This window comes from Mobula hypostoma, chromosome 19, assembly GCF_963921235.1.
Source record: "Mobula hypostoma chromosome 19, sMobHyp1.1, whole genome shotgun sequence".
Taxonomy (NCBI): Eukaryota; Metazoa; Chordata; class Chondrichthyes; order Myliobatiformes; family Myliobatidae; genus Mobula; species Mobula hypostoma.
The window spans coordinates 31,663,476-31,685,644 of NC_086115.1; the positions used below are offsets into that span (position 1 = coordinate 31,663,476).

The 22,169-nt window shown below is 41.0% G+C and overlaps 1 protein-coding gene across 3 annotated transcripts in view; it reads right to left on the reverse strand.

Annotated features, from left to right (window-relative positions):
* prkg1b (protein kinase cGMP-dependent 1b) overlaps positions 1 to 22,169 on the reverse strand; it is an 836,131-nt gene that overhangs the window by 572,282 nt on the left and 241,680 nt on the right. For all 3 annotated transcript variants that reach the window (XM_063071598.1, XM_063071596.1, XM_063071595.1), the window contains exon 3: positions 14,685 to 14,798. In XM_063071598.1, the coding sequence (XP_062927668.1) occupies positions 14,685 to 14,798 (114 nt within the window). The remainder of the gene's footprint in view (positions 1 to 14,684; positions 14,799 to 22,169) is intronic.

A 22,169-nucleotide genomic window follows, 5' to 3' on the forward strand; every position in this document is an offset into this window, starting at 1 on the left:
AGAAAAACATGAGCTGCTACTATTATTCATCTTTAAAATAAACAACATTTCTATGAAGGTAAAGCATTGCAATAGTTGGATAGTTAGCTGGGGAAATTAAAATCCTGCTTGCTACACGGATAAATCAATATTCGGGGCACTGATTCAGAGATATAGATGCAGGAATTAGTTGAGGGAAATAAAACTTTATCAACCAAAGCACTGTGATGTCTGGATCTCGCAATATACGAGTATGTTTCAGGCATTTAATTTATTCTAATCTACAAACCAAGCTTTGGAAAGAAGGACTGAATAATCTCAACTGCTGTTTTTTTTCAGTCAGCTGGGACAAATGGCCTCTGTTTCATTCCAAGTCACAAGCAGATGACAACCAAACACCTGAGATAACCAGGTAATTGGCAGCAACACAGAGGATGCCAATGTCATTACGATGTGAATACACAAAATTAAATATTCTGACATCTTGTGCAAACTACCAAAACCTTGCAACTTATCAACAAAAATATGCCTCACTATTTAGAAGAGATGAACTGCGCTGAAGCAAATGAAATTAAAGAACTTCCATTCAATAAGTGAAGGTTTCAAATGATAAGAATGAAACATTCAAATGACTTTACAGAAACAAATCACCATGGATAAAAAATATAATTGGCTTCAACTGGATGGACATTTACACTCACAAACAAGAATAAAATATTTGTGTTGGTGAAACTGTGGCAAGGAAGTTTTTATATACTGTCTCATCACAAATTGTTTTAGCCCTTCACTCTATTTTGAAAGTACAAAGGGGTCAGATACCTGAAAGCTCCACACAACATGTGGGTAGGGGTAGGAAATGCAATACTAAATTGCATTTATTCATTCATCAACTTTTCTGCCACGGTTAGCACAACGGTTACCACAATGCTAAGGGAGCTCGGCATGTCAGAGTTCAGAGTCCAGTCCCATCATTCTCAATGTGTCCTCCCCATAGAATATGTGCGTTTTCACCGGGTGCTCCAGCTCCCCCCACAGTCGAAAGACATACCGAGTAAGTAGATTATCCCCTGGTTAGGTTAGGGTTGAATCGGGGTCATCGGGAGTAGCTGAGAATCAGAATAGGTTTATTATCATGTGTCATGAAATTTGTTAACTTAGCAGCAGTAGTTCAATGCAATACTTGATATTATAGAAACAATTAAATAAATAAATGACAGTAAGTATATATATATATATATATGTATATTGAATAGATTAAAAATAGTGCAAAAACAGAATATATATTTTTTAAAGAGTGAGGTAGTGTTCATGGGTTCAATGTCCATTGGGGAATCGTATGGCAGAGGGGAAGAAGTTGTCCCTGAATTGCTGAGTATGTACCTTCGGGCGTCTGTACCTCCTTCCTGACGGTAACAATGAGAAGAGGGCATGCCCTGGGTGATGGAGGTCCTTAATAATAGACGTCGCTTTTCTGAGGCACTGCTCCTTGAATATGTCTTAGTTACTGCGGGGGTTAGTACCGAAGATGGAGCTGACTAATTTCTTGACTTTTTGTAGCTTGTTTTGGTCCTGTGCAGTAGCACCCCTGCCCCACCCTCCCATACCAGCACTGAAAGGCCAGAAGGGCTTACTCCACGCAGTATAGCTAAATACATAAATAAATATTCCACATTAATTACCTGAAATATTTTAATCATGAAAATCTATCTAACACTTCCAGTGGTTTAACTACTCTGCTACTGTGTCACTTTGTGCCTCTGGTGACTGGGTTGAGAAATTGTACCTTCAGCAAAAACAAGGGCCAAACTAGAGTTTTCTATTAGTCCTACACCAGTTTCATACAGAATGCGACAAGTGAATATGTGGTCTTGTGTCTAACAGTTCCAATTACCACACCTTTAGCACCATGACCTTCCTACCATAAGATATAGGAACAGAATTAGGGCATTTGGCCCATCGAGTCTGCTCCACCATTTCATCATGGATGATCCATTTCCCTCTCAGCCCCAATCTCCATCGTCTCCCCGTATTCCTTCATGCCCTATTCAAGAATCTATCAACTTCTGCCTTAAATATACCTAATAACTTGGCTTTCACAGCCATCTGTGGAGACAGATTCCACAGATTCACCACTCTCTGGCTAAAGAAATTCCTCCTCACATCCATTGCAGATGGATGTCCTTCTATTCTGAGGCTGTCCTCTGGTCTTAGATTTCCCCCACCATCGGAAACATCCTCTCCCTTTTCCCTCATTCCTTCATTAATTCCCCCCTTCCCCTCACTCCTCCATTAATCCTTTTAGCAACCTCAGAAGTGCAAAGCATGAACATTCCTGTGTAATGTCAACTACCTTTGAAATCCTTAAAGTGGCATTTCCCAGGTCCTGGAAGTGGGACATCTTGGAGTGGCTGAGTATTAAGATTGCCAGGACAGACACAGAGTGTGTACCCCACATCTCTGACATGCTAATGGATAACTTAGTAGCAGAGCTGGATGTGCAAGAGGAGGACTTGTGGGATTAATGGAATTGCACTGATAGCCTGAAACCTCATCTTCAAATCACTGAGAAAACAGACTTTCCAGATGTGGCTTGGAAATAAAACCATGGACAGTGCCAGAAAGTAGCCATTACTACAACCAGCTTTCAATCCCATCAATTTAATTATCATCAATTCTTCTAAATCTCCCCCTCACTTCCTCTAGAAGTGTAACTCCTAACTCCTTAGCAATACCTTTCGCATGTTTGCTCTCCAGTTTATAACGAAGTTGTACAGGATAGAGGGGCTGCGATCATCACTTTGATCGGATTCCAAAGACCAGAATAACTTGGTGTTGGCATTGGGGTATCTATAGTCAGTTCTGAAGTTTCAGAGTAAATTTTAAAAGTCACAATGCTACAAAAAGACACAGTGTTCTCCCTACAGTCTGGTCTTTCAAATAATCCTCTCAGGAGGGCTGCTACACATTTAAAACAGAACACAGTCAATGGATAATGAGTGTTAAGATGCAGGACTACATTTCTCTCATCAAAAAACAACTCTCCCTGAGCTGTCACTTTCTGATCACATCTACATTTGGTTTGAATTGGAGGTCCTAACAGTTGCATGCCTTCCACCCATGCCACCCCACGGATTTTCTGAACTGCAACTTGAAAATTAGCAGCAACTGTAACAACTACAGAAAAGTCTCAGTGAGCAAACAGAACTGTTCAACTATGAAATATGAGGAGAAATTATGCAAGATACTCACAGCCAAAGTAGAAAAATAACCACTGCCAAAATGCTGTCAATGACCCAACGGATGGGCCAGGCACATTGAGCAGACGCGTGATCACTCAGCAGGGTACAGCCACGTGCCAAATGTGGCTTACTCCAATGTTGTATAAGTCAGATTGTAACAAGTGAAACGTAGATTTAATTTTCCAGTGACATCCTGTGCTTCCTGACAAAGAATCTGGCATGCCATAGATTGGAAAAAGCTGATTGTATGACCTACATGCATTACCTGCAAGGCTTTGTAGAGCTGCCAAAGGCTTTTGAAATTAAGGCTTGCATCCACAGTATTGTTCAATTTGTTATGAGTTATTAGTTGACAGTTGTAATACTTGCCAGTGCAGATGCCCATCTCCCATCAGTTCCTGAATTGGTTATACTTAATGACTATATTCTAACCAGCTCAGAGACAAATTCATGATCCAAAACTACAGCTGAGATTCTGAGGCATAGTGGATCAGTTAGACCCAAAGAATACTTCATTCTAAACTGATATGTCCTGACGAAGGGTCTCAGCCCGAGACATTGACCATTTACTCCCTTCCATGGATGTGGTCTGGCCTGCTGATTTCCTCCAGCATTTTGTGCATGTTGCTTTAGATTTCCAGCATCTGCAGATCTTCTCTGTTCATTCTAAGCTGTTGGGTGATTACGATGTGTCAGAAATACAATCCGGGACCCAATCAAACAACAAGGAAAACAAAACTTAACCAATAATCACTGAGATTTAACAGTGGGATGGAAACAATAGATAGTGGAGAAACAAAATTAACTAAAAAGAAACAAAGAGAAAATATCCGCATTAAGAAAGATAAAAAAGAAGACACAAAAGAACAGTAAACAGTTTTATTTTACATTTCAAAGTTGCTGGTGAACGCAGCAGGCCAGGCAGTATCTCTAGGAAAAGGTACAATCGACGTTTCAGGCCAAGACCCTTCGTCAGGACTAACTGAAGAAACAGCTAGTAACAGATTTAAAAGTGGGAGGGGGAGGGGGAGATCCAAAATGATAGGAGAAGACAGGAGGGGGAGGGATGGAGCAGAGAGCTGGACAGGTGATTGGCAAAAGGGATATGAGAGGATCATGGGACAGGAGGCCCAGGGAGAAGGAAAGGGGGGGGGGAACCCAGAGGATGTGCAAGGGGTATAGTGAGAGGGACAGAGGGAGAAAAAGGAGAGGGAGAGAAAGAATGTGTGTATATAAATAAAGGATAGGGTACGAGGGGGAGGTGGGGCATTAGTGGAAGTTAGAGAAGTCAATGTTCATGCCATCAGGCTGGAGGCCACCCAGACGGAATATAAGGTGTTGTTCCTCCAACCTGAGTGTGGCTTCGAAGCTCTGTACCTCTTCCTAGAGATGCTGCCTAGCCTGCTGCGTTCACCAGCAACTTTGATGTGTGTTGCTTGAATTTCCAGCATCTGCAGAATTCCTCGTGTTTGCGTTATTTTACATTTTAAAACTTTTGTAGCAAGTTACCGCATCTAGGAAAGATAAACACATGTTTTAAATTGTATTCCTCTCTGTGGTGGTGGGATCGTTTGAAAATTGGTTCAGAATTGCTAAATTGTTAAAGAATACTTTGCAACACACACAAAATGCTGGAGGAACTCAGCAGGTCAGGCACCATCTGTGGAAATGAACAAACAGTAAACATTTCAGATGGAGACCCTTCTTCAGGACTGAAATGGAAAGGAGAAGATGCCAGAATGCCAGAATAAAGAGGTGGGAGGAGGGGAAGAAGGCTAGCTAGGAGATAGGTGAAGCCAAGTGAGTGGGAAAGGTAAAGGGCTGGAGAAGAAGGTATTTGATAGGAGAGGCGTGTGCACCATTGGAGAAATGGAAGGAGGAGGGGCCCCAGTGGGAATTGATTGGCAGGTGAGAAGAGGTAAAAGGCCAGAGTGGGGAGTAGAAGAATTGGGGGGGGGGGGTGGGCGGGGAATACTGGAAGGGGAAATTGATATTCATGCCATCAGGTTGGAGGCTACCCAGACTGGATATAAGGTGTTGCTTCTCCACCCTGAGGGTGGCCTTACCTTGGCACAAGAGGAGGCCATGGATCAACATGTTGGAACGGGAATGGGAATCAGAATTAAAATGTTTAGCCAGAGAGATGTTCTGCTTTTGACGGATGGAGCGGATGGGCTCGACGAAGCAGTCGCCCAACTTACGACAGGTCTCACCAATGTAGAGGAGGCCGCCGGACACAATAGATGACCCCAGCAGATCTGCAGGTGAAGTGCTGGCTCACCTGTTAGGACTTTTTGGGGCCCTGAATGGAGGTAAGAGAGGAGGTGAATGGGCAGGTGTAGCGCCTGGCTGCATGCAGGGATAAGTGCCAGGACGGAGATTAAAGGGAGGGATGAATGGACAAGGAAAATCACAGAGAGAGCGATCCCTGTGGAAAGCGGAGGTGGGGGTGGGGAGGTAAAGATATGTTTGGTGGTAGGATCCCCTTGGAGATAGCAGAGGTTGCAGAGGATGATGTGTTACTCATGGGGTGGTAGGTAAAGGCAAGAGGAACTCTATCACTGTTAAGGCAATGGGAAGTTGGGGTGAGCATGGATGTTCAGAAACTAGAGGAGATGCAGGTGAGAGCAGCATCAGTAGTGGAGGAAGGGAAACCCCGTTCTTTGAAAAAGGAGGACATCTCTGATAGTTTGGAAAGGAAGGCCGCATCCTGGGAACAGATGCAGCAGAGATGAAGGAACTGAGAAAAAGGAGTACATTTTTTAACAAGAGATAAGGTAGGAAGTGGTTTAGTCAAGATAACCATGGGAATTGGTAGGTTTATAAAAGATTCTGGTTGACAGTTTGCCTTCAGAAATGGAGACAGAGAGACAGAGGAAGGGGAGGGAGGTGACAGAAATGGACCAAGTGATTTTAAGGGCAGGGTGGAAGTTGGAGGCAAAGTTGATAAAATTGATGAGCTCAGCATGCAGGCATGAAGCAGCACCAACGGAGTTTTCAATTTAGCAGAGGAAGCGTTGGGGAAGCATTAACGTGGTAGGCTTTGAACATGGTCTGTTCTACATAGCCAACGAAGAAGAAGGCATAGCTGGGGCCCATGCAGGTGCCCATGGCTACCCCTCGAGTCTGGAGAAAGTGGGAGGAGTCAAAGGGAAAGTTTTTGAGGGTGAGGATTAGTTCTGCCAGGTGTAGGAGGGTGGTGAAGAAAGCGAACTGATTGCTTCTTTTGTTAATAAAGAAGCAGAGAGCTTTGAGGCTTTCTTGATGGGGGATAGAAGTGTATTGGGTCTGAACATCCATGGTGAAAATGAGGCGGTCAGAGCCAGGGACTTGGAAGTTACTGAGCATGAGAAGTGTGCAGATGCAGGTGGGAAAGGACTAAACCCGAGGGGACAGAATGGAATCGAGGTATGAAGACACGAGTTTCGTGGGACAGGGGCAGGCAGAAACAATAGGCCTACCCTGAAAGTCTGGTGTGTGAATCTTGGGTAAGGGGTAGAAGTGAGCAGTGCAGGATGAAGGAACTATGAGTCTGGTGGCAGCAGATCGGAGTTTGCCAGAGTTGATAAAGCTGTTTAGTAGGAGTTCTGACTTTATTCAGTGAATATTATTTATCTTTTTCTGTTCAAGCTTATCGAGTTCCTTATCATAGGAAAAGAACAATAAAGGACTATACTTCAGCATCTGCAGGTTTTTTACTTCAGTGAAAGGCCTGGTTCTGTGCCTGACACCATGCAATCTTCTTGCAGATAGCAATAGGCAGAAGGAAAAGAAGCCTGAAATTCTTCACTACCGGATTCAAGAACAGCTACTTCCCTTCAACCATTCAGTTCTTGAACAAACTGACATAACCCTAATCACTATGGTGACACAACACTATGACCATTTTGACATCTTCTAATTATCCTCTTCCTTCCAACAATTGTCGACAATTGATGTTCAATTCACATTTCTCAATGCTGCTTCTATGATGCTCTGTACCTACAATGCTGCTGCCAACAAGCTTTTCATTGCACATTTCACTCCATCGCTACGTACATAAAGTTTAAGAGGCCGGAAGGCATGATGTAGTTGAATAAAATGTTGGTAAGGCTACATTTTAGAGTATTACCTGTTGTTCTGGCTACCTCAGTACTGGGAAAATGTGGAGCATTTGGAGAGGGTACCGAAAAGGTTTGCCAGGATGCTGCCTCAGTCAGAGGGTGTTGGCTACACGGAGAGGTTGGACAAATTTGGACTGTCTTCTGAGCATCAGAGGCGGGGGGGGGGGGGGAATCTGACATAACTATATAAAATTATGAGAGGCATATATTGGATTAATATTTACAGTCTTGAGGTGGAAATTTCAGTCACTAGAGGACATAGCTTTAAGGGGAAGGAGAGAAAAGTTTAAAGAGGATGTACAGGGCAAGTTTACACGAAGAGTGGTAGGTGTCTGGATTTGCAATGCTACGTGTGATAGTGGAAGTAGATGTGACACTGCCACTCAAGTGGCTTTTAGGTAAGCACAGGAAAATACAGGAATGGAAAGAAATGGATCATGGGCAGGCAGATGTAATTAATCCAATTTGGCATCATGTTTGGCACAAGAATTCAGGGGCTGAAGGGTTTATTCCTGCGCTGTACTGATCTATGTATGGTGATATCCAAAAAGAAGGAGTATCCTATCTGCAGGCTGAGAATAAACGGGGAAGACACAAAACAAGTACAGAACTTTTGCTACTTAGGAAGCTGGATGACATCAGATGGCAGGTGCAACCTGGACATCAAAAGAAGAATAGGGATGGCAAAAGACACCTTTACGAGAATGAAGAAATTTATTGACCAATACTAAACTAGGCATGACAACCCACCTCAGAGTACTGAAATGTTACGTTTATCCAGTTATGTTATATGGCTCAGAATGTTGGACAATATCTAGTAACATGAGGAAACGAATTGTAGCAGCAGAGATGTGGTTTTTGAGGAGGATGCAAAGAATATCATGGACGAAACGAATATCTAACGAGGATGTCATGAGCAGAGCAAACACAAAAAAGAGAAATAATGTATGAGATCATGAAAAGGCAACGTAACTTCATTGGACATGTGATTAGGAAAGAGGAGTTAGAATGCACGATAATTATGGGAAAGAATGAAGGGAAGAAACCAAGAGGAAGACAAAGACAAATGATGATGGAGACAGCAGCCAAAGAACTGGAAATGAATACCAATGAATTGATCCACTTGACCCGAAACAGGAGTGTGTGGGCCATGGCAGTCAAAGCTCAAACTGAGCATGGCACCTGATGATGATGATGATGATGATTGATTTCTCCTATCTGCAACCAACAGCACCAACATGCTCCAGTTATTTTTTTGCTGATACTAAAAGTACAGCACCACCACAGTAATGTAATGGTTAGCCATGTGTGTGTGTGTGTGTTTCCTCTAGGTGCTTCAGTTTCCTCCCACAGTCCAAAGACGTACCAGTTAGTCGGTTAACTGGTCACTGTAAGTTGCCATTAGGCCAGTGTTAAATAGGCAGGTGCTGTGTTGTGGTGGCTCATTGGGCCAGAAGGGCCTGTTCTGAACTGTAACTCTTGTGAGGGGATCCAGGAGTGCCCCTATTAACTGTTTGAAGAGAGACAGAGAGAGACATTCATCATTGATGGTTTGTTTGGAAAATAGAGAGAGAGAGACAAAGATTAACGGTTGGACTGTCACTTTAAGGCATTGGAAGTAACTTTGGATTTCTACTGAGTTTGGAGTTGGAGACAGCACCAAGCAGCTCGTAAGTTGCTATAGTGACCAAAGGCGGTGTTATTTAATGGACACTCGATGTTATGATTTTCAGCAGGTTATTGATGTTACTTTCAAGGACTTGTTGCCTGCTTGTGCATTCCTTCACAGACAAAGGAAGGAGGGACTCTTTGAATGACAGGTGATGCTCAGCCTGGTGAGATAAATAGGAGGTCAGATGATACAGACCTCAAGACACATGATCTGGACACTGAATGAGTATTGTTGTGCCCTCAGAGAAAGTGGGTTTTGGAGGATCGATCAGGCGGATCGATCCAAATTGCTATTCCAACAGTGAAGAAGGAGTTGACTGGTGGGGAGTTGTCTACGTGTCCACCCTTGCCGGGGTGATAGCTCCACCACAGGAAAACCGGTCCCCCCGGTTAAAATCACAATTGGTGACTTGTAAAGGATTTTGGAGGACGACGAGAAGATCGATAGCATCAGCTCACCTGAAGACTCAACTCTCTCTCTCTCTCTCTCTCTCTCTCTCCATCACTACTTAACTAAATACCATGAACTGAACTGAACTGAACTTTATTCAACATCGTAAGACTGTATCTTTTTACCTCTAGACTTAAAGAAGCTTGGTTTTCATACATATATTTCCACACTTACTGATTTACGTACTTTTATATATATTCATTGCTAACCTGTGTGATTTATTTACTGTGATATTACTGTATTGCGTAGTTACTAATAAATATTAGTAGTTTATAGCAATACGAGACTCCAAAGTGTTTTCCATCTCTGCTGGTTCTTTATTCCTGTCACGGGGTCCGTGAAACGCTAAATAAGCAAAATACTGCTGCTACAAAACAACAAATTTCACGTTATATAAAACAGTGTTTATAAACCTGATGCTAATTTGTTACCTAGACCATCTTGGTCTCTTCATCCCCCAACCACAGACATTCCCTTTATACATCCACCCTCCCAAACCGCCCCCACCCACCATTGCAAATTAAAAACATGCTCAGCCTGCTCGATCATAGGCTGTAAATTCCCCATCAAACAGGACACCTGCAAAAGGCGATGCCTTACAAAGGCAGTATCCATCATTAAGGACCCCCAGCACCCAGGACATGCCTTCTTTTCATTGTTACCATCAAGGAGGAAGTACAGGAGTCTGAAGACTCAACGTTTCAGGAGCAGTTTCTTCCCCTTGACCATCAGATTTCTGAATGGACAATATTATTTTTCCAGCTGAGCCGTCTCAGACTGAAACGTTGACTGCATTCTTTTCCACAGATGCTCCCTGGCCTGCTGAGTTCCTCTAGCATTTTGTGTGTGTTGCTATTATCGTTTCCTTCTCTTTTTGCACTACTTTTTAAATGTATTTTTCTTTATACTGTATGTACACAGGCACGTATTTCTTATCGTAATTTATAGTTTTTATTATTATGTATTGCCATGTAGTACTGCCACAAAACATCAAATTTCATGACATACACCAATGATATCAAACCTCTTTCTGGTTTCTCACTTTCCCAGTTCAGGAAAGGAATTATTGACCTGAAGTGCTAATTTGTTTTTTTTCCCCTCCAGTCATGCTGCCCGACTTGCTGAGAATTTCTAGCATTCTTTGTTTTTCTAGCAGTGTGGTAAGAGCTGGCCAGTGAGAGCTGAAGATTCGCGTTTCCCAGACAACTCTTCGATTGTACCTGCTTTTCAGTTCACCATGCATTCATCGTAGACTTGCTTTCTTTTTCCCAATAAAATCTGGCACTTTGTTCTTAACTCCTAAAGCCACCTTACTGATCTGATACACAACTAGAAGGAGCACTCATGTTGATCTCATTAGCCACTCCAGAACCCATAAATCCAGGTTTTAAGAAACTCATCATCCATCCTTCCCTAGGGACTGTCCACGAAGAAAGAAGACAAAGGTTTGAATGATTACTCTTCCATGGAAAATTTTGGGATGTGAATTGCCCTAGGAAATCCTGACATCAGGAGAAATGACAGCTCTACTTCTTCTTTCTCGTCTATATTAATAATCTAAAGATTTATATTGAAACCAAATTGTTGATTTGATAAACTAAGAGTATATTATGCAAATTTGCACTGAGAACACAATTTCTATACTTGAAACAAACAATGCAATGCAACAACTTCATTGGTCTGCACTAAAATTAATGCAAGGGCATTTGAATTTGTAATTGATTTGGAAAATAGTACAAACTCCAAAAAGTTGAAATGTAAATATTCTAAGCCTTGTATAAATGCTAAAATAATTATTTCAAGCTGAGCATTAAAAAGATTTTCTTTTTTCGACAATGAATTTAAATGCATTATCTTCTTCTGACAAGTTTCAAAGGCAATATAATGTGTGTAAAAGCATTCAGTGGAAGCCTCACTAAGTGAAAATTTTTTTTGGCAAAATAAACATAGTTCCTGATATGAATCTGAATGAGATCTGACAAACTATGGTTTGCAGCGACACTGGCATTGCATCAGCAGAAGTCTAAATGCCATTGTGTTCATATTTTTTCTGTTTCATAACATTGGAGATTATAGAGAACTGCTAGTATGGGCAATTGTAAGTTTTGCACACAAACTGTACTGATCAACATCAGCTAGGGTTACTACCAAAAGTAAGAGGAAAGGAAGCCTTATTGTAGGTAATGTGTAACCATTGACCCTGGCCTGTAGCTTGCCGGCTCTTCACATCCAATGGATCACATGCTGATCTGTCCAGGCAGAATTTGTAACATTCGCAGTTGGAGAGGTTTATTGTGTTGCAAGTCAACCTTGAAAAAACTGACTGAACCATTGATTGCATGCATACTGGATCCACACCCATGCATCATACCCATTGTCACACACTACACTATGCTTCACAGAGCACCAAAACAGAAAAGGCCAAGGACTACAATTCAATTTATCAATACTTTAGAAATCAGGTCAGAAGCCTGAAAACTGCCATGGATATTTTGATGCAGGCAGCAAGACAAAGGCCAAGTGACTGTTAAACATTCAACCTTTCTTCAGTCGTACCGCTTGGTTACCACTCCTTATTCAGTGGCGTCAAAACAGAAATGCATTCTCATTTCAAATGTAGGTGGCAAGTTATCAGTGTGAAACAAACTTTGCCATTAAGGGTGGGGAAATTGCATGTTGCTCTGACATTCTATTGACCTGTTCATTCTTAAATCGACAGAATAACAGGAGTCACACATGAAAGATTCACAAGTGTGTTGAATTTGTTCCTCATCATCTAATCCTGCCCTTATATGCCTCTGTGTGTCTGCTTATTTCAATTCCAGCTAAGTCATAAACAAGACATCAGATAAAATATGATTGACCAACTGATCAATTGTTTAATCAAGCTGATAAAGAGGTTAAGTTTAAATCATTAATTGTAGCAATAAGCAAGGGGAATGAATATCCTACTAGGTCACAAGACCTCATTATTGTCGAAGTACTCACAAGTTAGTTGGCTGGAATGCTTACAAAAGAGAAGTAATTTATATCTGCCCTTCCAAATCCATCCTGCCCTTTTTGTTCTGGATTTTAAGGGCCTCTGACATACAGAACAAGCAGGGTGAAGATGATAGCCCTACCAAAAAGTAGTATCATTTGCTTTTCCCCTACAGCTCAGAAAGGGGTGCCCTAAGCGATGTCTGTAGGGATGGATAGAAGGAAGCAGGTAGGGTAAAGGAAACTGATGGAGCAGCAAGTACAAACTAGTAGGGGAAGAGCTATCCAGAGGTACATTGTCACACAGAAGCATTAGAAGAATGTGTGATGAGAGACATGGAAACACGAGGAAATCTGCAGATGCTGGAAATGCAAGCAACACACACACAAAATGCTAGTGAACGCAGCAGGCCAGGCAGCGTCTATAGGAAGAGGTACAGTCAACATTTCGGGCCGAGACCCTTCGTCAGGACTAACTGAAATAAGAGATAGTAGGAGATTTGAAAGTGGAGGACGAGGGGGAGATCTGAAATGATAGAAGACAGGAGGGGGAGGAATGGAGCTAAGAGCTGGAAAGCTGATTGGCAAAATGAATGCGAGGCTGGAGAAGGGAGAGGATCATGGGATGGGAGGCCTGAGGCCTAGGGAGAAAGAAAGGGGGAGGGGGGGATGCCCAGAAAATGGGCAAGGAGTATAGTGAGAGGGATAGAGGGAGAAAAAAAGGGGGGGGGAATAAATAAATAACGGCTCGGGCTCAAAGAGCACATGGGGTATTAACGGAAGTTAGAAAAGTCAATGTTATGCCATCAGGTTGGAGGCGACCCAGAAGGAATATACGGTGTTGTTCCTCCATCCCGAGTGTGGCTTCATCTTTACAGTAGAGGAGGCCGTGGACAGACATATCAGAATGGGAATGGGACATGGAATTAAATTGTGTGGCCACTGGGAGATCCTGCTTTCTCTGGCAGACAGAGCATAGGTGTTCAACGAAACAGTCTCCCAGCCTGCATCGGGTTATGAGAGATAAATAGTTTGCTGTTTTTGTAAATGGCCAGTGCTGCAATATGCATCACAGGAAGACAAAGAAGTCCAGCTAAGGTCAGTTCACTCACTGAAGTGTTCTTCAATAACCTTTCTGCAGAAATATTTTCATTCACTACAATTATGAGTTCTTCTTTGGAGGAGAAGTTGTTTATGATGAGAATTAGGCCATGGAAATTAACTCATCTTCTTACAGGAGCCTAATCTGACAGCTGTGTTCTTCAAGGCAACATTACCTGTCGACACTTAATAGTAGACACAGATATTGACCGGACTGCATCATATATAGGCATAAATATAGTGATAAAGTGATGACAAAAATATAGAGTACAAAAAAGTGACAGGAATGTACAAACATGTTTGTCCGTTTTTACTGGTGTTGGTCTGTACCTGTACGTGTGCATTGAAAGTGCATCAATTATTCATCCTTAATCCTGCAAAATATTTTTTCCCAACTATGATGCAAACTGATGATGGCCCTTCCATGTATTACTCAAGACCCGTACACTTTTCAGCAAAGGCAAAAGTTTTCGATTAAAATTCTACTGTGGTGAAGATCCTTTTCAAGGATTACCTTATTTGGAAAACCGTTATGACAAGACAGATAACTCCGTATTGTATCCGACCAGCTAACGGAAATTTTCCCTTACGGTTTTCATAAATCACTAACCAAAAACTCAAGTTGAAGAATAAAATTCACTCTCAGGGAATTTACGTGAAAAAAGTAAATAAACAACCACATGACTTATTTCTTTATACATGTTTTCTTGATAACTGCACACATGACCTGGTTTCCATGACAGAAAACTGCAGTACAAAATGTTTTCTCGGAATACAACTTCCACCCTCCATAACACAGAGATGACTTGTACTTGTTTATTGCTGTAAATAGTTGTTCTAACTTACGCCTTGGGCAACAACAGATTGCTTGATTTTAATGACAGAGAAGCTGACCACTATCCTTCTAAACGAGCATCAGGAAGTGAATTAATCAGAATTATAATTTTTGTACGGGATATTAATTCCAACAAAGTAAATGCATTTTCCATATAAAATGTGGTCTATTCAATTTTAGTGATTCAAGGAAAATTCTATTAGATTCAGACTTCAGAACACATCACTTGGTTCTCCAGGGCAACAGGAAAAAAATGAACAAAGCCACAAAATAATAATTATATTGTGATCACATTGCGAGATATTTTACATCAAAAAGAAACTTACTTTTCACTGTTGCAGTCCTGGTGCAGTTGTACAGGATGGCCAGCTCACCAAACACCTTGCCAGGTCCCATGGTGCAGAGCTTAACTCCTTCTTTCGTCACTTCAACTTTACCCTCTAGAAAGACATCAAACAAACACACTTACTTCCTGCTTAGGTCAGTATGGTTCAAGTATGTCTATTGAAATAACATCAGATGCTAATACGTAAGCTTCTTAATTTTCTACCACCATTGTAAACGGGGGAAAATGTACTATAAAACCTCCAAGAGCTAGCTCGCCTACCTAGCTAGTCCTGATGAAGGGTCTTGGCCTGAAACATCAACTGTTTTGTATTTTCTATAGATGCTTCCTGGCCTGTTGAGTTCCCCAGCATTCTGTGTGCATTGCTTAAGGCCTAACTAGACTGGACATGGATGACCCTTTCTTTTCAGCACCTCTACATTCTTAGAAATTTTTGAAGATTTGGCATGTCATCTAAAACTTTGATGAATTTCTACAGATATACATTGGACAGTATATTGCCTGGTGGCATCACAGCATAGTATGGAAACACCAGTGCCCTTGAACAGAAAAGCCTACAAAGAAGTAGTGGATGCAGCTCAGTCCATCATGGGTAAATCCCTCCCCACCATCCAGCACATCTGCATGGAGCACAGTCGCAGGAAAGCAGCATCCATTTTCAGATACCTCCACCATCCAGGCCATGCTGTCTTCTCACTGCTGCCATCAGGAAAAAGTCACCTCAAGTTGTCAATATTTTTTGCTTATTTTATTATTATTATTACTACTCTTTTTGTATTTGCAGAGTTTGTTGTCTTATGCACTTTGGTTGTTTGTCTATTGGGTGTGGTTTTTCATTGATTCTATTATTCTTGATTCTTGAATTTACTGTGAATGCTCGCAAGAAAATGAATCTCGGGGTTGTATATGGTGTCATATATGTCCTTTGATAATAAATTTACTTTGAACTTTGAACCTTAGAACAGAGAGGAGGAGGAATTTCTTTAGCCAGAGCATGCTGGCTAAATCATTTCCAAAGATGTGTGTGGAGGCCAAGTCACTGGGCATACTTAAAGCAGACTTCAATAGGCTCTTGTTTAGTAAATGTGTCAAAGGTTATGGAGAGAAGATAGGTAAATAGGGAGGGAAAATAAATCAGACATAATTGAATGGCAGAGCGTATTCGATGGGCCAAATGGCCTAATTCTACTACTATGTTTTATCTTCTCCAGCCATGAATTACTGTCCATTTCCCTGCAAGGCTTGAAAAGTTATCCTTGTTCAAAAATGAACCAGAAAATGTCATTCTTATACAATGAATATAAAAATAACAACATTTTTAGAGTTTGTCACCAAGTTACGAGAACTGTTTGTAAACTAAACATTTCACAAAAGTCAGAAATGGTGCTGACAAAAATATAGTGTACAATAAGTGACAGGAATATAAATGTCTGTATTTACTGGTGTCAATCTGTGTCTGTAATCGTGCATTCAAAGTGTATAAATTATTCATCCTTAATCCTGGAAAAATATTCTCTTTTTCCAAGTTTGGTGCATTCCTAATCCCCAGGTTAGGAATGCATACGAGCAAGTTTTCGGGGCACCGATGAGACATTCAGGACTGTTATTTTCACAAGACCACAAGGGCACTCTATCATTCTGTATCCTTTCCATATCAATTTCACAACAATCTCTAAATCATTATAAAGCACATATGTAAATTCATTCTCATACTTATGGATGGCTCCCTCCTAACAAAGTGGGCTCCTGAAAATAGTCAAATTCTCTGGTAGCAGCACTCAGTAGCTGAATCTCTCTGATAACCAACCTTTAAATTTATCGAAGAATAATTTCACACCCATCAGATCAAACTGCTGATGAATGAGACCACAAATAACTGAAAGACATCTTAACCAATCTTTTCTGCGGAAGCTTGTCGAGCAGAAATCCGGCCAACTTACTTTTTACTGCACGGGATGACCACCTTCAGCCAAGTGGATCCATGCCAGATCCCATCTAAGCAATCATATCGGTCCCATTCAAATTCTCCTTGTGACCCCTCAACTTGTTCTTTCACATGTCCATCAACTCACTAAGTGGTCATTTACAGTGACCAGTTAACCTGCCAATATGTCCTTGAGATACGAGAAGAAACAGGAGCTCCCAGCAGAAACCTACATGACCCTGTGGAGAACGTGCAGACTCCACATAGACGGTTGAAGATTGAATCCAAGTCACTAGAGCTTTGGGGAAGCAGTATTTTGCCACCACCTCAGATATATTATTAATCATTCCATAAATCGTAAGTATTAGATGCCAGTAAGACCTTGAAAAATTAGCTCAACATTTATTGTACAGTGCATTCAATAAACTACTTCATAGCGATGTATATCTACATCATAATATGATGTGCGAAAAGGTTAAAATCACCTGAATTCATCTCTCTACTTTAATGGCTGATCTACCTATAGAATTATAGATATGTTACAGGAGATAGATTTTAGGTATGAATCCTCAATCTTTGCCATTGTTCTTCTGCAGTGAACGTTGGTCACTGCTATGTGGATAGGGTAGCCACGCAATAGCCTTTCCTAAGCAGGAAGAATAGCCCAAGTGTGGGGCACCAGAGACATTCTTCCCCCTGTCAGGTCATACTTTAATAATAGCCAGTGTATTTAGGGCAGAAATGGGAGAGGAGAAAAAAAGAAAATAAAGAAAAGCACACCTTCAATTCCATTCAGCCCATCAATCTGCTCTGCAATCCCAACATGGCTGATCTATTATCCCTCTCAACCCTATTCTCCTGCCTTCTCCCCATAACCTTTGACCCCTAACTAATTAAGAACCAATGAAACTAAAAATAAATCAAAATAAAAGACAAAAAGATGCTAGTTAAAAGCAAGGTTAAATAAATAGGTTTTGAGTTGGTGTTTAAAAGTATAAACTGAATCTGAATGCTTTATGGTCTTAGGTATTGACTTCTACAGTTTAGCAGCGTAGTTCAAAAAAGCTGACCTGCCAATTATCTTTTGAGGGAGATTGTTTAAATTTAAGAGACCAGCAGTGAAGACCTGAGAGCTCAAGCAGGATTATTAAACAAAAGCGATCCGTGATGTACTCCAGTCCCAGACAATTGCAAGCTTTAAAAACAAGTAAGAGAACTTTAAAGTCAATTCTAAAAGATACAGGAAGCTAATGCAGAGTAGTTAGAATGGGAGTGATTGGCTCACTCATGCTGGTTCTAATTAAAAGTCTCACAGTGGAGTTAAGTTTATCAACAGATTACTTTGGAAGGCCAGTAAAAAGTGCATTGCAGTAATCTACCCTGTTTGATATAAAAGCATGAATTAGTTTTTCAGCATCATTACATGACAGAACCGAATGTACCTTTGCAATATGTGCAGTTATGCCACCAGGGACATGGGATGTATTATTTTTTTCTTTGTGACTGTATTTTTTTCACAAATGTAACCATATGTGCTATTTGTGCTATGTGCTATATGCTGTTTAGCAATATGTGTTACGCCTTGGCTCCAGAGGAATGCTGTTTTGTTTGGTTATATTCATGTATGGTTGAATGATAACTAAACTTGAAAGTGAAGGGTAGTAATGCTGCCCTGGTCACTTCATGGAGGATTTAAAATTCAGATCTGAATCAAGGATAACACCCAGCCTTGTCACTTCTGATTTTACAAGGGGAGCCAAGTTCCCAAGTTTATCAAGAAGTTTAGCTCTTTTAGCTGAGGGACCAATTAAAAGTATTCCCACTGCCATCTAAACAAGACATCAGTTCAGATAGATAGTATGTACAGCTAATGTTAACAGCCAATGCCAACAGTCATTTACACTACAGTGAGTTTAGCAATTCCAGGTTGAGATGTTGAATATGGAAGAAGTTGGGTTGCTGACAGATTCCAAACGGCAGCTCTGACAGTTCCCTCCATCATTTCTTTCCACATTGTTGAATTCCCCTGCGCTTATGGAAATACTGCCTCGGTTTACCTGATCAATTACTTGCATCCCCAAGAGGAGAGTGTTCCAGTCTGCTCATATCCCTACTGTTTATCAGCACACTAATTCTTTTCTTTAACTTCTCTAGTATCCATGCTGTATTCTCGTACAGACCAGAACGGTTCACAGCTATTTACGGTGTAAATTTATCTTTTGTTATAAAAATGTTGAATAGCAATTTAGTATTACAAGGAGGTATAATTTCGTATCAGACATTAGCTTAAGTTTGTGGTCAGGTGCAAATTTAACATTTTAAAAAAGACCATCCTTACATCACCTTCTGGACCAGGTAGGTAGCTGGAGTATTTTTAATGTATCTACGCTTCAATTTTACGCATAACTTGGATTTTTTAAAAACTTTCTTAAGGAACCTGTCACCTGTGAATAGTATCATGTTTTACGAATGTAAGGGCATCACAGATGAACATTTTCTTGCCTTTGTTTGATTTCTAAAGTGCATGTTTCCAGCATCAGAGGTAAGTTAATTACACAGAGAATGGAGAGTGTGTGCGGAATGCATTCCCAGAGGTGGTGGTAGGGGCAGATACATCAGTGGCTAATAAGAGGCTCTTAGATAGGCAAGTGAATAATAGAAAAATGGAGGGCTATGTAGGAGGGAATGTTAGATTCATCTACAAGTAGGTTAGAATGTCAGCACAACATCATAAGCTGAATGGCCTGTACAATGTTGGAGTGTTCTATGTTCCATGTTCTTTGTGGCAAGTGTTGGTTTTTGATTGGCAGCCTTGAAATGTAATGCAGATTTGTTTGAGGATGCTGTTGAGAAAATTAGTTTTCTCAATCTATCTGCAATGAATCAGCACCTAACACAACTGTCACTTGAGAGGATCAGGCACACACTTGATGGGCACTTTGCATGTCTCATTCCTTTAGTATGATAGATTTTTAAAAAATATGATGGACAATTGGATGTTCACGGACTATGGATAGACAACAGATGAAAGGCCTTTAATGGTATAGGTTCTGCATAAATGGTTCAAATGCATTGACAAAGCCATTCCTGCTGACTTTTTTATCAAATGGAACAAAATCTGATGACCTCACCATTTGCAGATAGTAGATACATTAAACAAAATAATCACTACTGCCACAAAGTCATTGCAGTTCAACTTGAGCACAGATACTGGTAAGAAATCAATGTGAATTTCCTTCATCTTCCTTTTATTTAAACAAGTCCTTCATTCAGTAAGGTGGTTGCAGATTGAACATTCAGCAGTCTCCTGATCAAGGCCAATGTTTTACTGGGACAATACCAGAACTGATGATCAGAAAGAGCTGAACAGAATGGAGATCTTTTCCATAGAAAATGACAGACAGTGTGACTTAACAGAGGTCACTAAGATGTTTCAAGGTTCATAACCACAGCAAACAAATATAAGACAATCTAATGAATCTAGAATTCTTTAATTAATATGATGCTTTCTCAATCACCAAAAGCAACCCTTGGCTAAAATGCAGTAACTATTACAATGTTGATGATATAGCCATTGATTGTCACACAGTAAAGTACCATAACTAGCCTTGTGATAATGAAAAATAATCTTTATTTAATATACGTAGGATAGCTATTAGACTGTACACAAACAAGAAGTTTATTGATCTCCCAAATAATGCAATGGAATCGTTTCTAATGGCGGCACTGCAGTGAAGTGGTTAGCATAGTGCTTTAGAGCACCAGCGCTACGAAGGGGGTTCGATTCCTGCGACTGTCTGTAAGGAATTTATACATTCTCCCCGTGACCACGTGGGTGTGCTCGGGTACTCCAGTTTCCAGCCACATTCCAAAGATGTGTGATTAGGGTTAACGTTAGTGAGTCGTGGGCAGACGACATTGGCACCGGAAGTCTGGCGACACTCACAGGCTGTCCCAGTACAATCCTCACTGATTTGTTTTGACGCAACTGACGCATTTCATGGCATGCTTCCAAGTGAAAGTGATGAATAAAACCAATCTTTCTAAGTTTAGGACAGTGAGAATGGGGCTTCAGTTTAACAAAAAGGCTGCACCTTCAATAACAACCCCCTTACTATTACAGAAAGTCAGCTTTGATATTTGTGTTCAAGCTTTTCTGGAGACGCTTGAATCTGGAACCTCCTTAGCTCAAAGGTAGAAGTGCTGGTACTTCCTTGGCTCAACCACATGATATTCCGAAGAATCTCCTTCCTGGAGATGACTAGTGCCCTCTGCCACATGGAGTAGTTTAGAAAAACAGCACCAGTATATTAACAGGGAGAAGGATAAAAAAATATTGAAGAAGTTTTAGAAAAGGGTGGAAATGAGATGACAGACATGAGAGGAAGTTTCTGGATCATAACTATTGGCAGAGAGCAAATGGGATAAGTGGCTTGATTCTGCGTTCAAAATTCTACACAATGAATTACTAAATGAACCTCAAAATTACATTTTTTAAAGTACTTCCATCGTTGAATTGTGTTTCTTTAATGCAGACACGAGACTGCACATACTGTAATTTCTGGTCATAATGCAAGCTTTCAATCCAAAACATCAACAATTCCTTTCTTCACGCTGATCCGGCTTGACCTGCGGACTTCCTCCGACAGAATGCTTGTCGCTCTGAACTCACTTAATGGTGCCCAAACCGTCTGAACCTCACAAAACTCAGGCTGCCAATTCCAAGATTGAAGCCCGAAGGTCAGTCAAAGTCCAAAAGCCGGTGCCCTGAGTCTGCCAATCTCTGTGAGTGCACTGGAGGCAAGAGGCTGAAGACGGCCTGTCCTGGGGTTGGGGCACTGTGTGTCTACGTGGGTGGGTGGGAGTGAGGAACAGGGCTCGTTTTGCTGTAGTTGTCCTGTTGCATGTTGCGTTCTGTGCAAGGTAGGAATGATATTTTGGTGCCAGAATGTGTGGTGGCACTTGCGCGCTGCCCCCAGCACACCCTCAGGAGTGTTAGCTGTTAAAGCAACGACACATCTCACTGTATGTTTCGATGTACACGTGATAAATATGTCCGAATCTGAATCCAGTGGAATTTCTTCAGCTCTTTTGCCTTCCAGTCATTTTCTGCAGAAAAGTGTTGTGAACAGAATGAAGCTTCTGGATTTCATACAGAACATGTCCCTCAAGGCAAACAAAGATACGATGCTTCTTAATGAAGACTAGAATGGACTCTGTTCATGTGTTCACCTACATGAAGTACATAACTAGTCTCTACAGGAGCTGAACTATTCCTTGCTACTGTTCAAACTTCATGTGGAGGTCTACAGATGTAAAGTTAATTTCAGTTCCCTCATACTCCTCACAGAAGGCTGTGAGATTAATTTAGAATGGAGGTAACATTGCAGTAAAGTAGGCTAAAATTTCTAACAACAATCCTGCTCTGTGCACATCCAAACATATCTCACAGCACTGTAAATATCTTCCATTTTGGTTATCATGTGTCTTAAAAGATTTTATTAGAAACAGTAAGGGATTCCATTCTACAGGACTGAAATG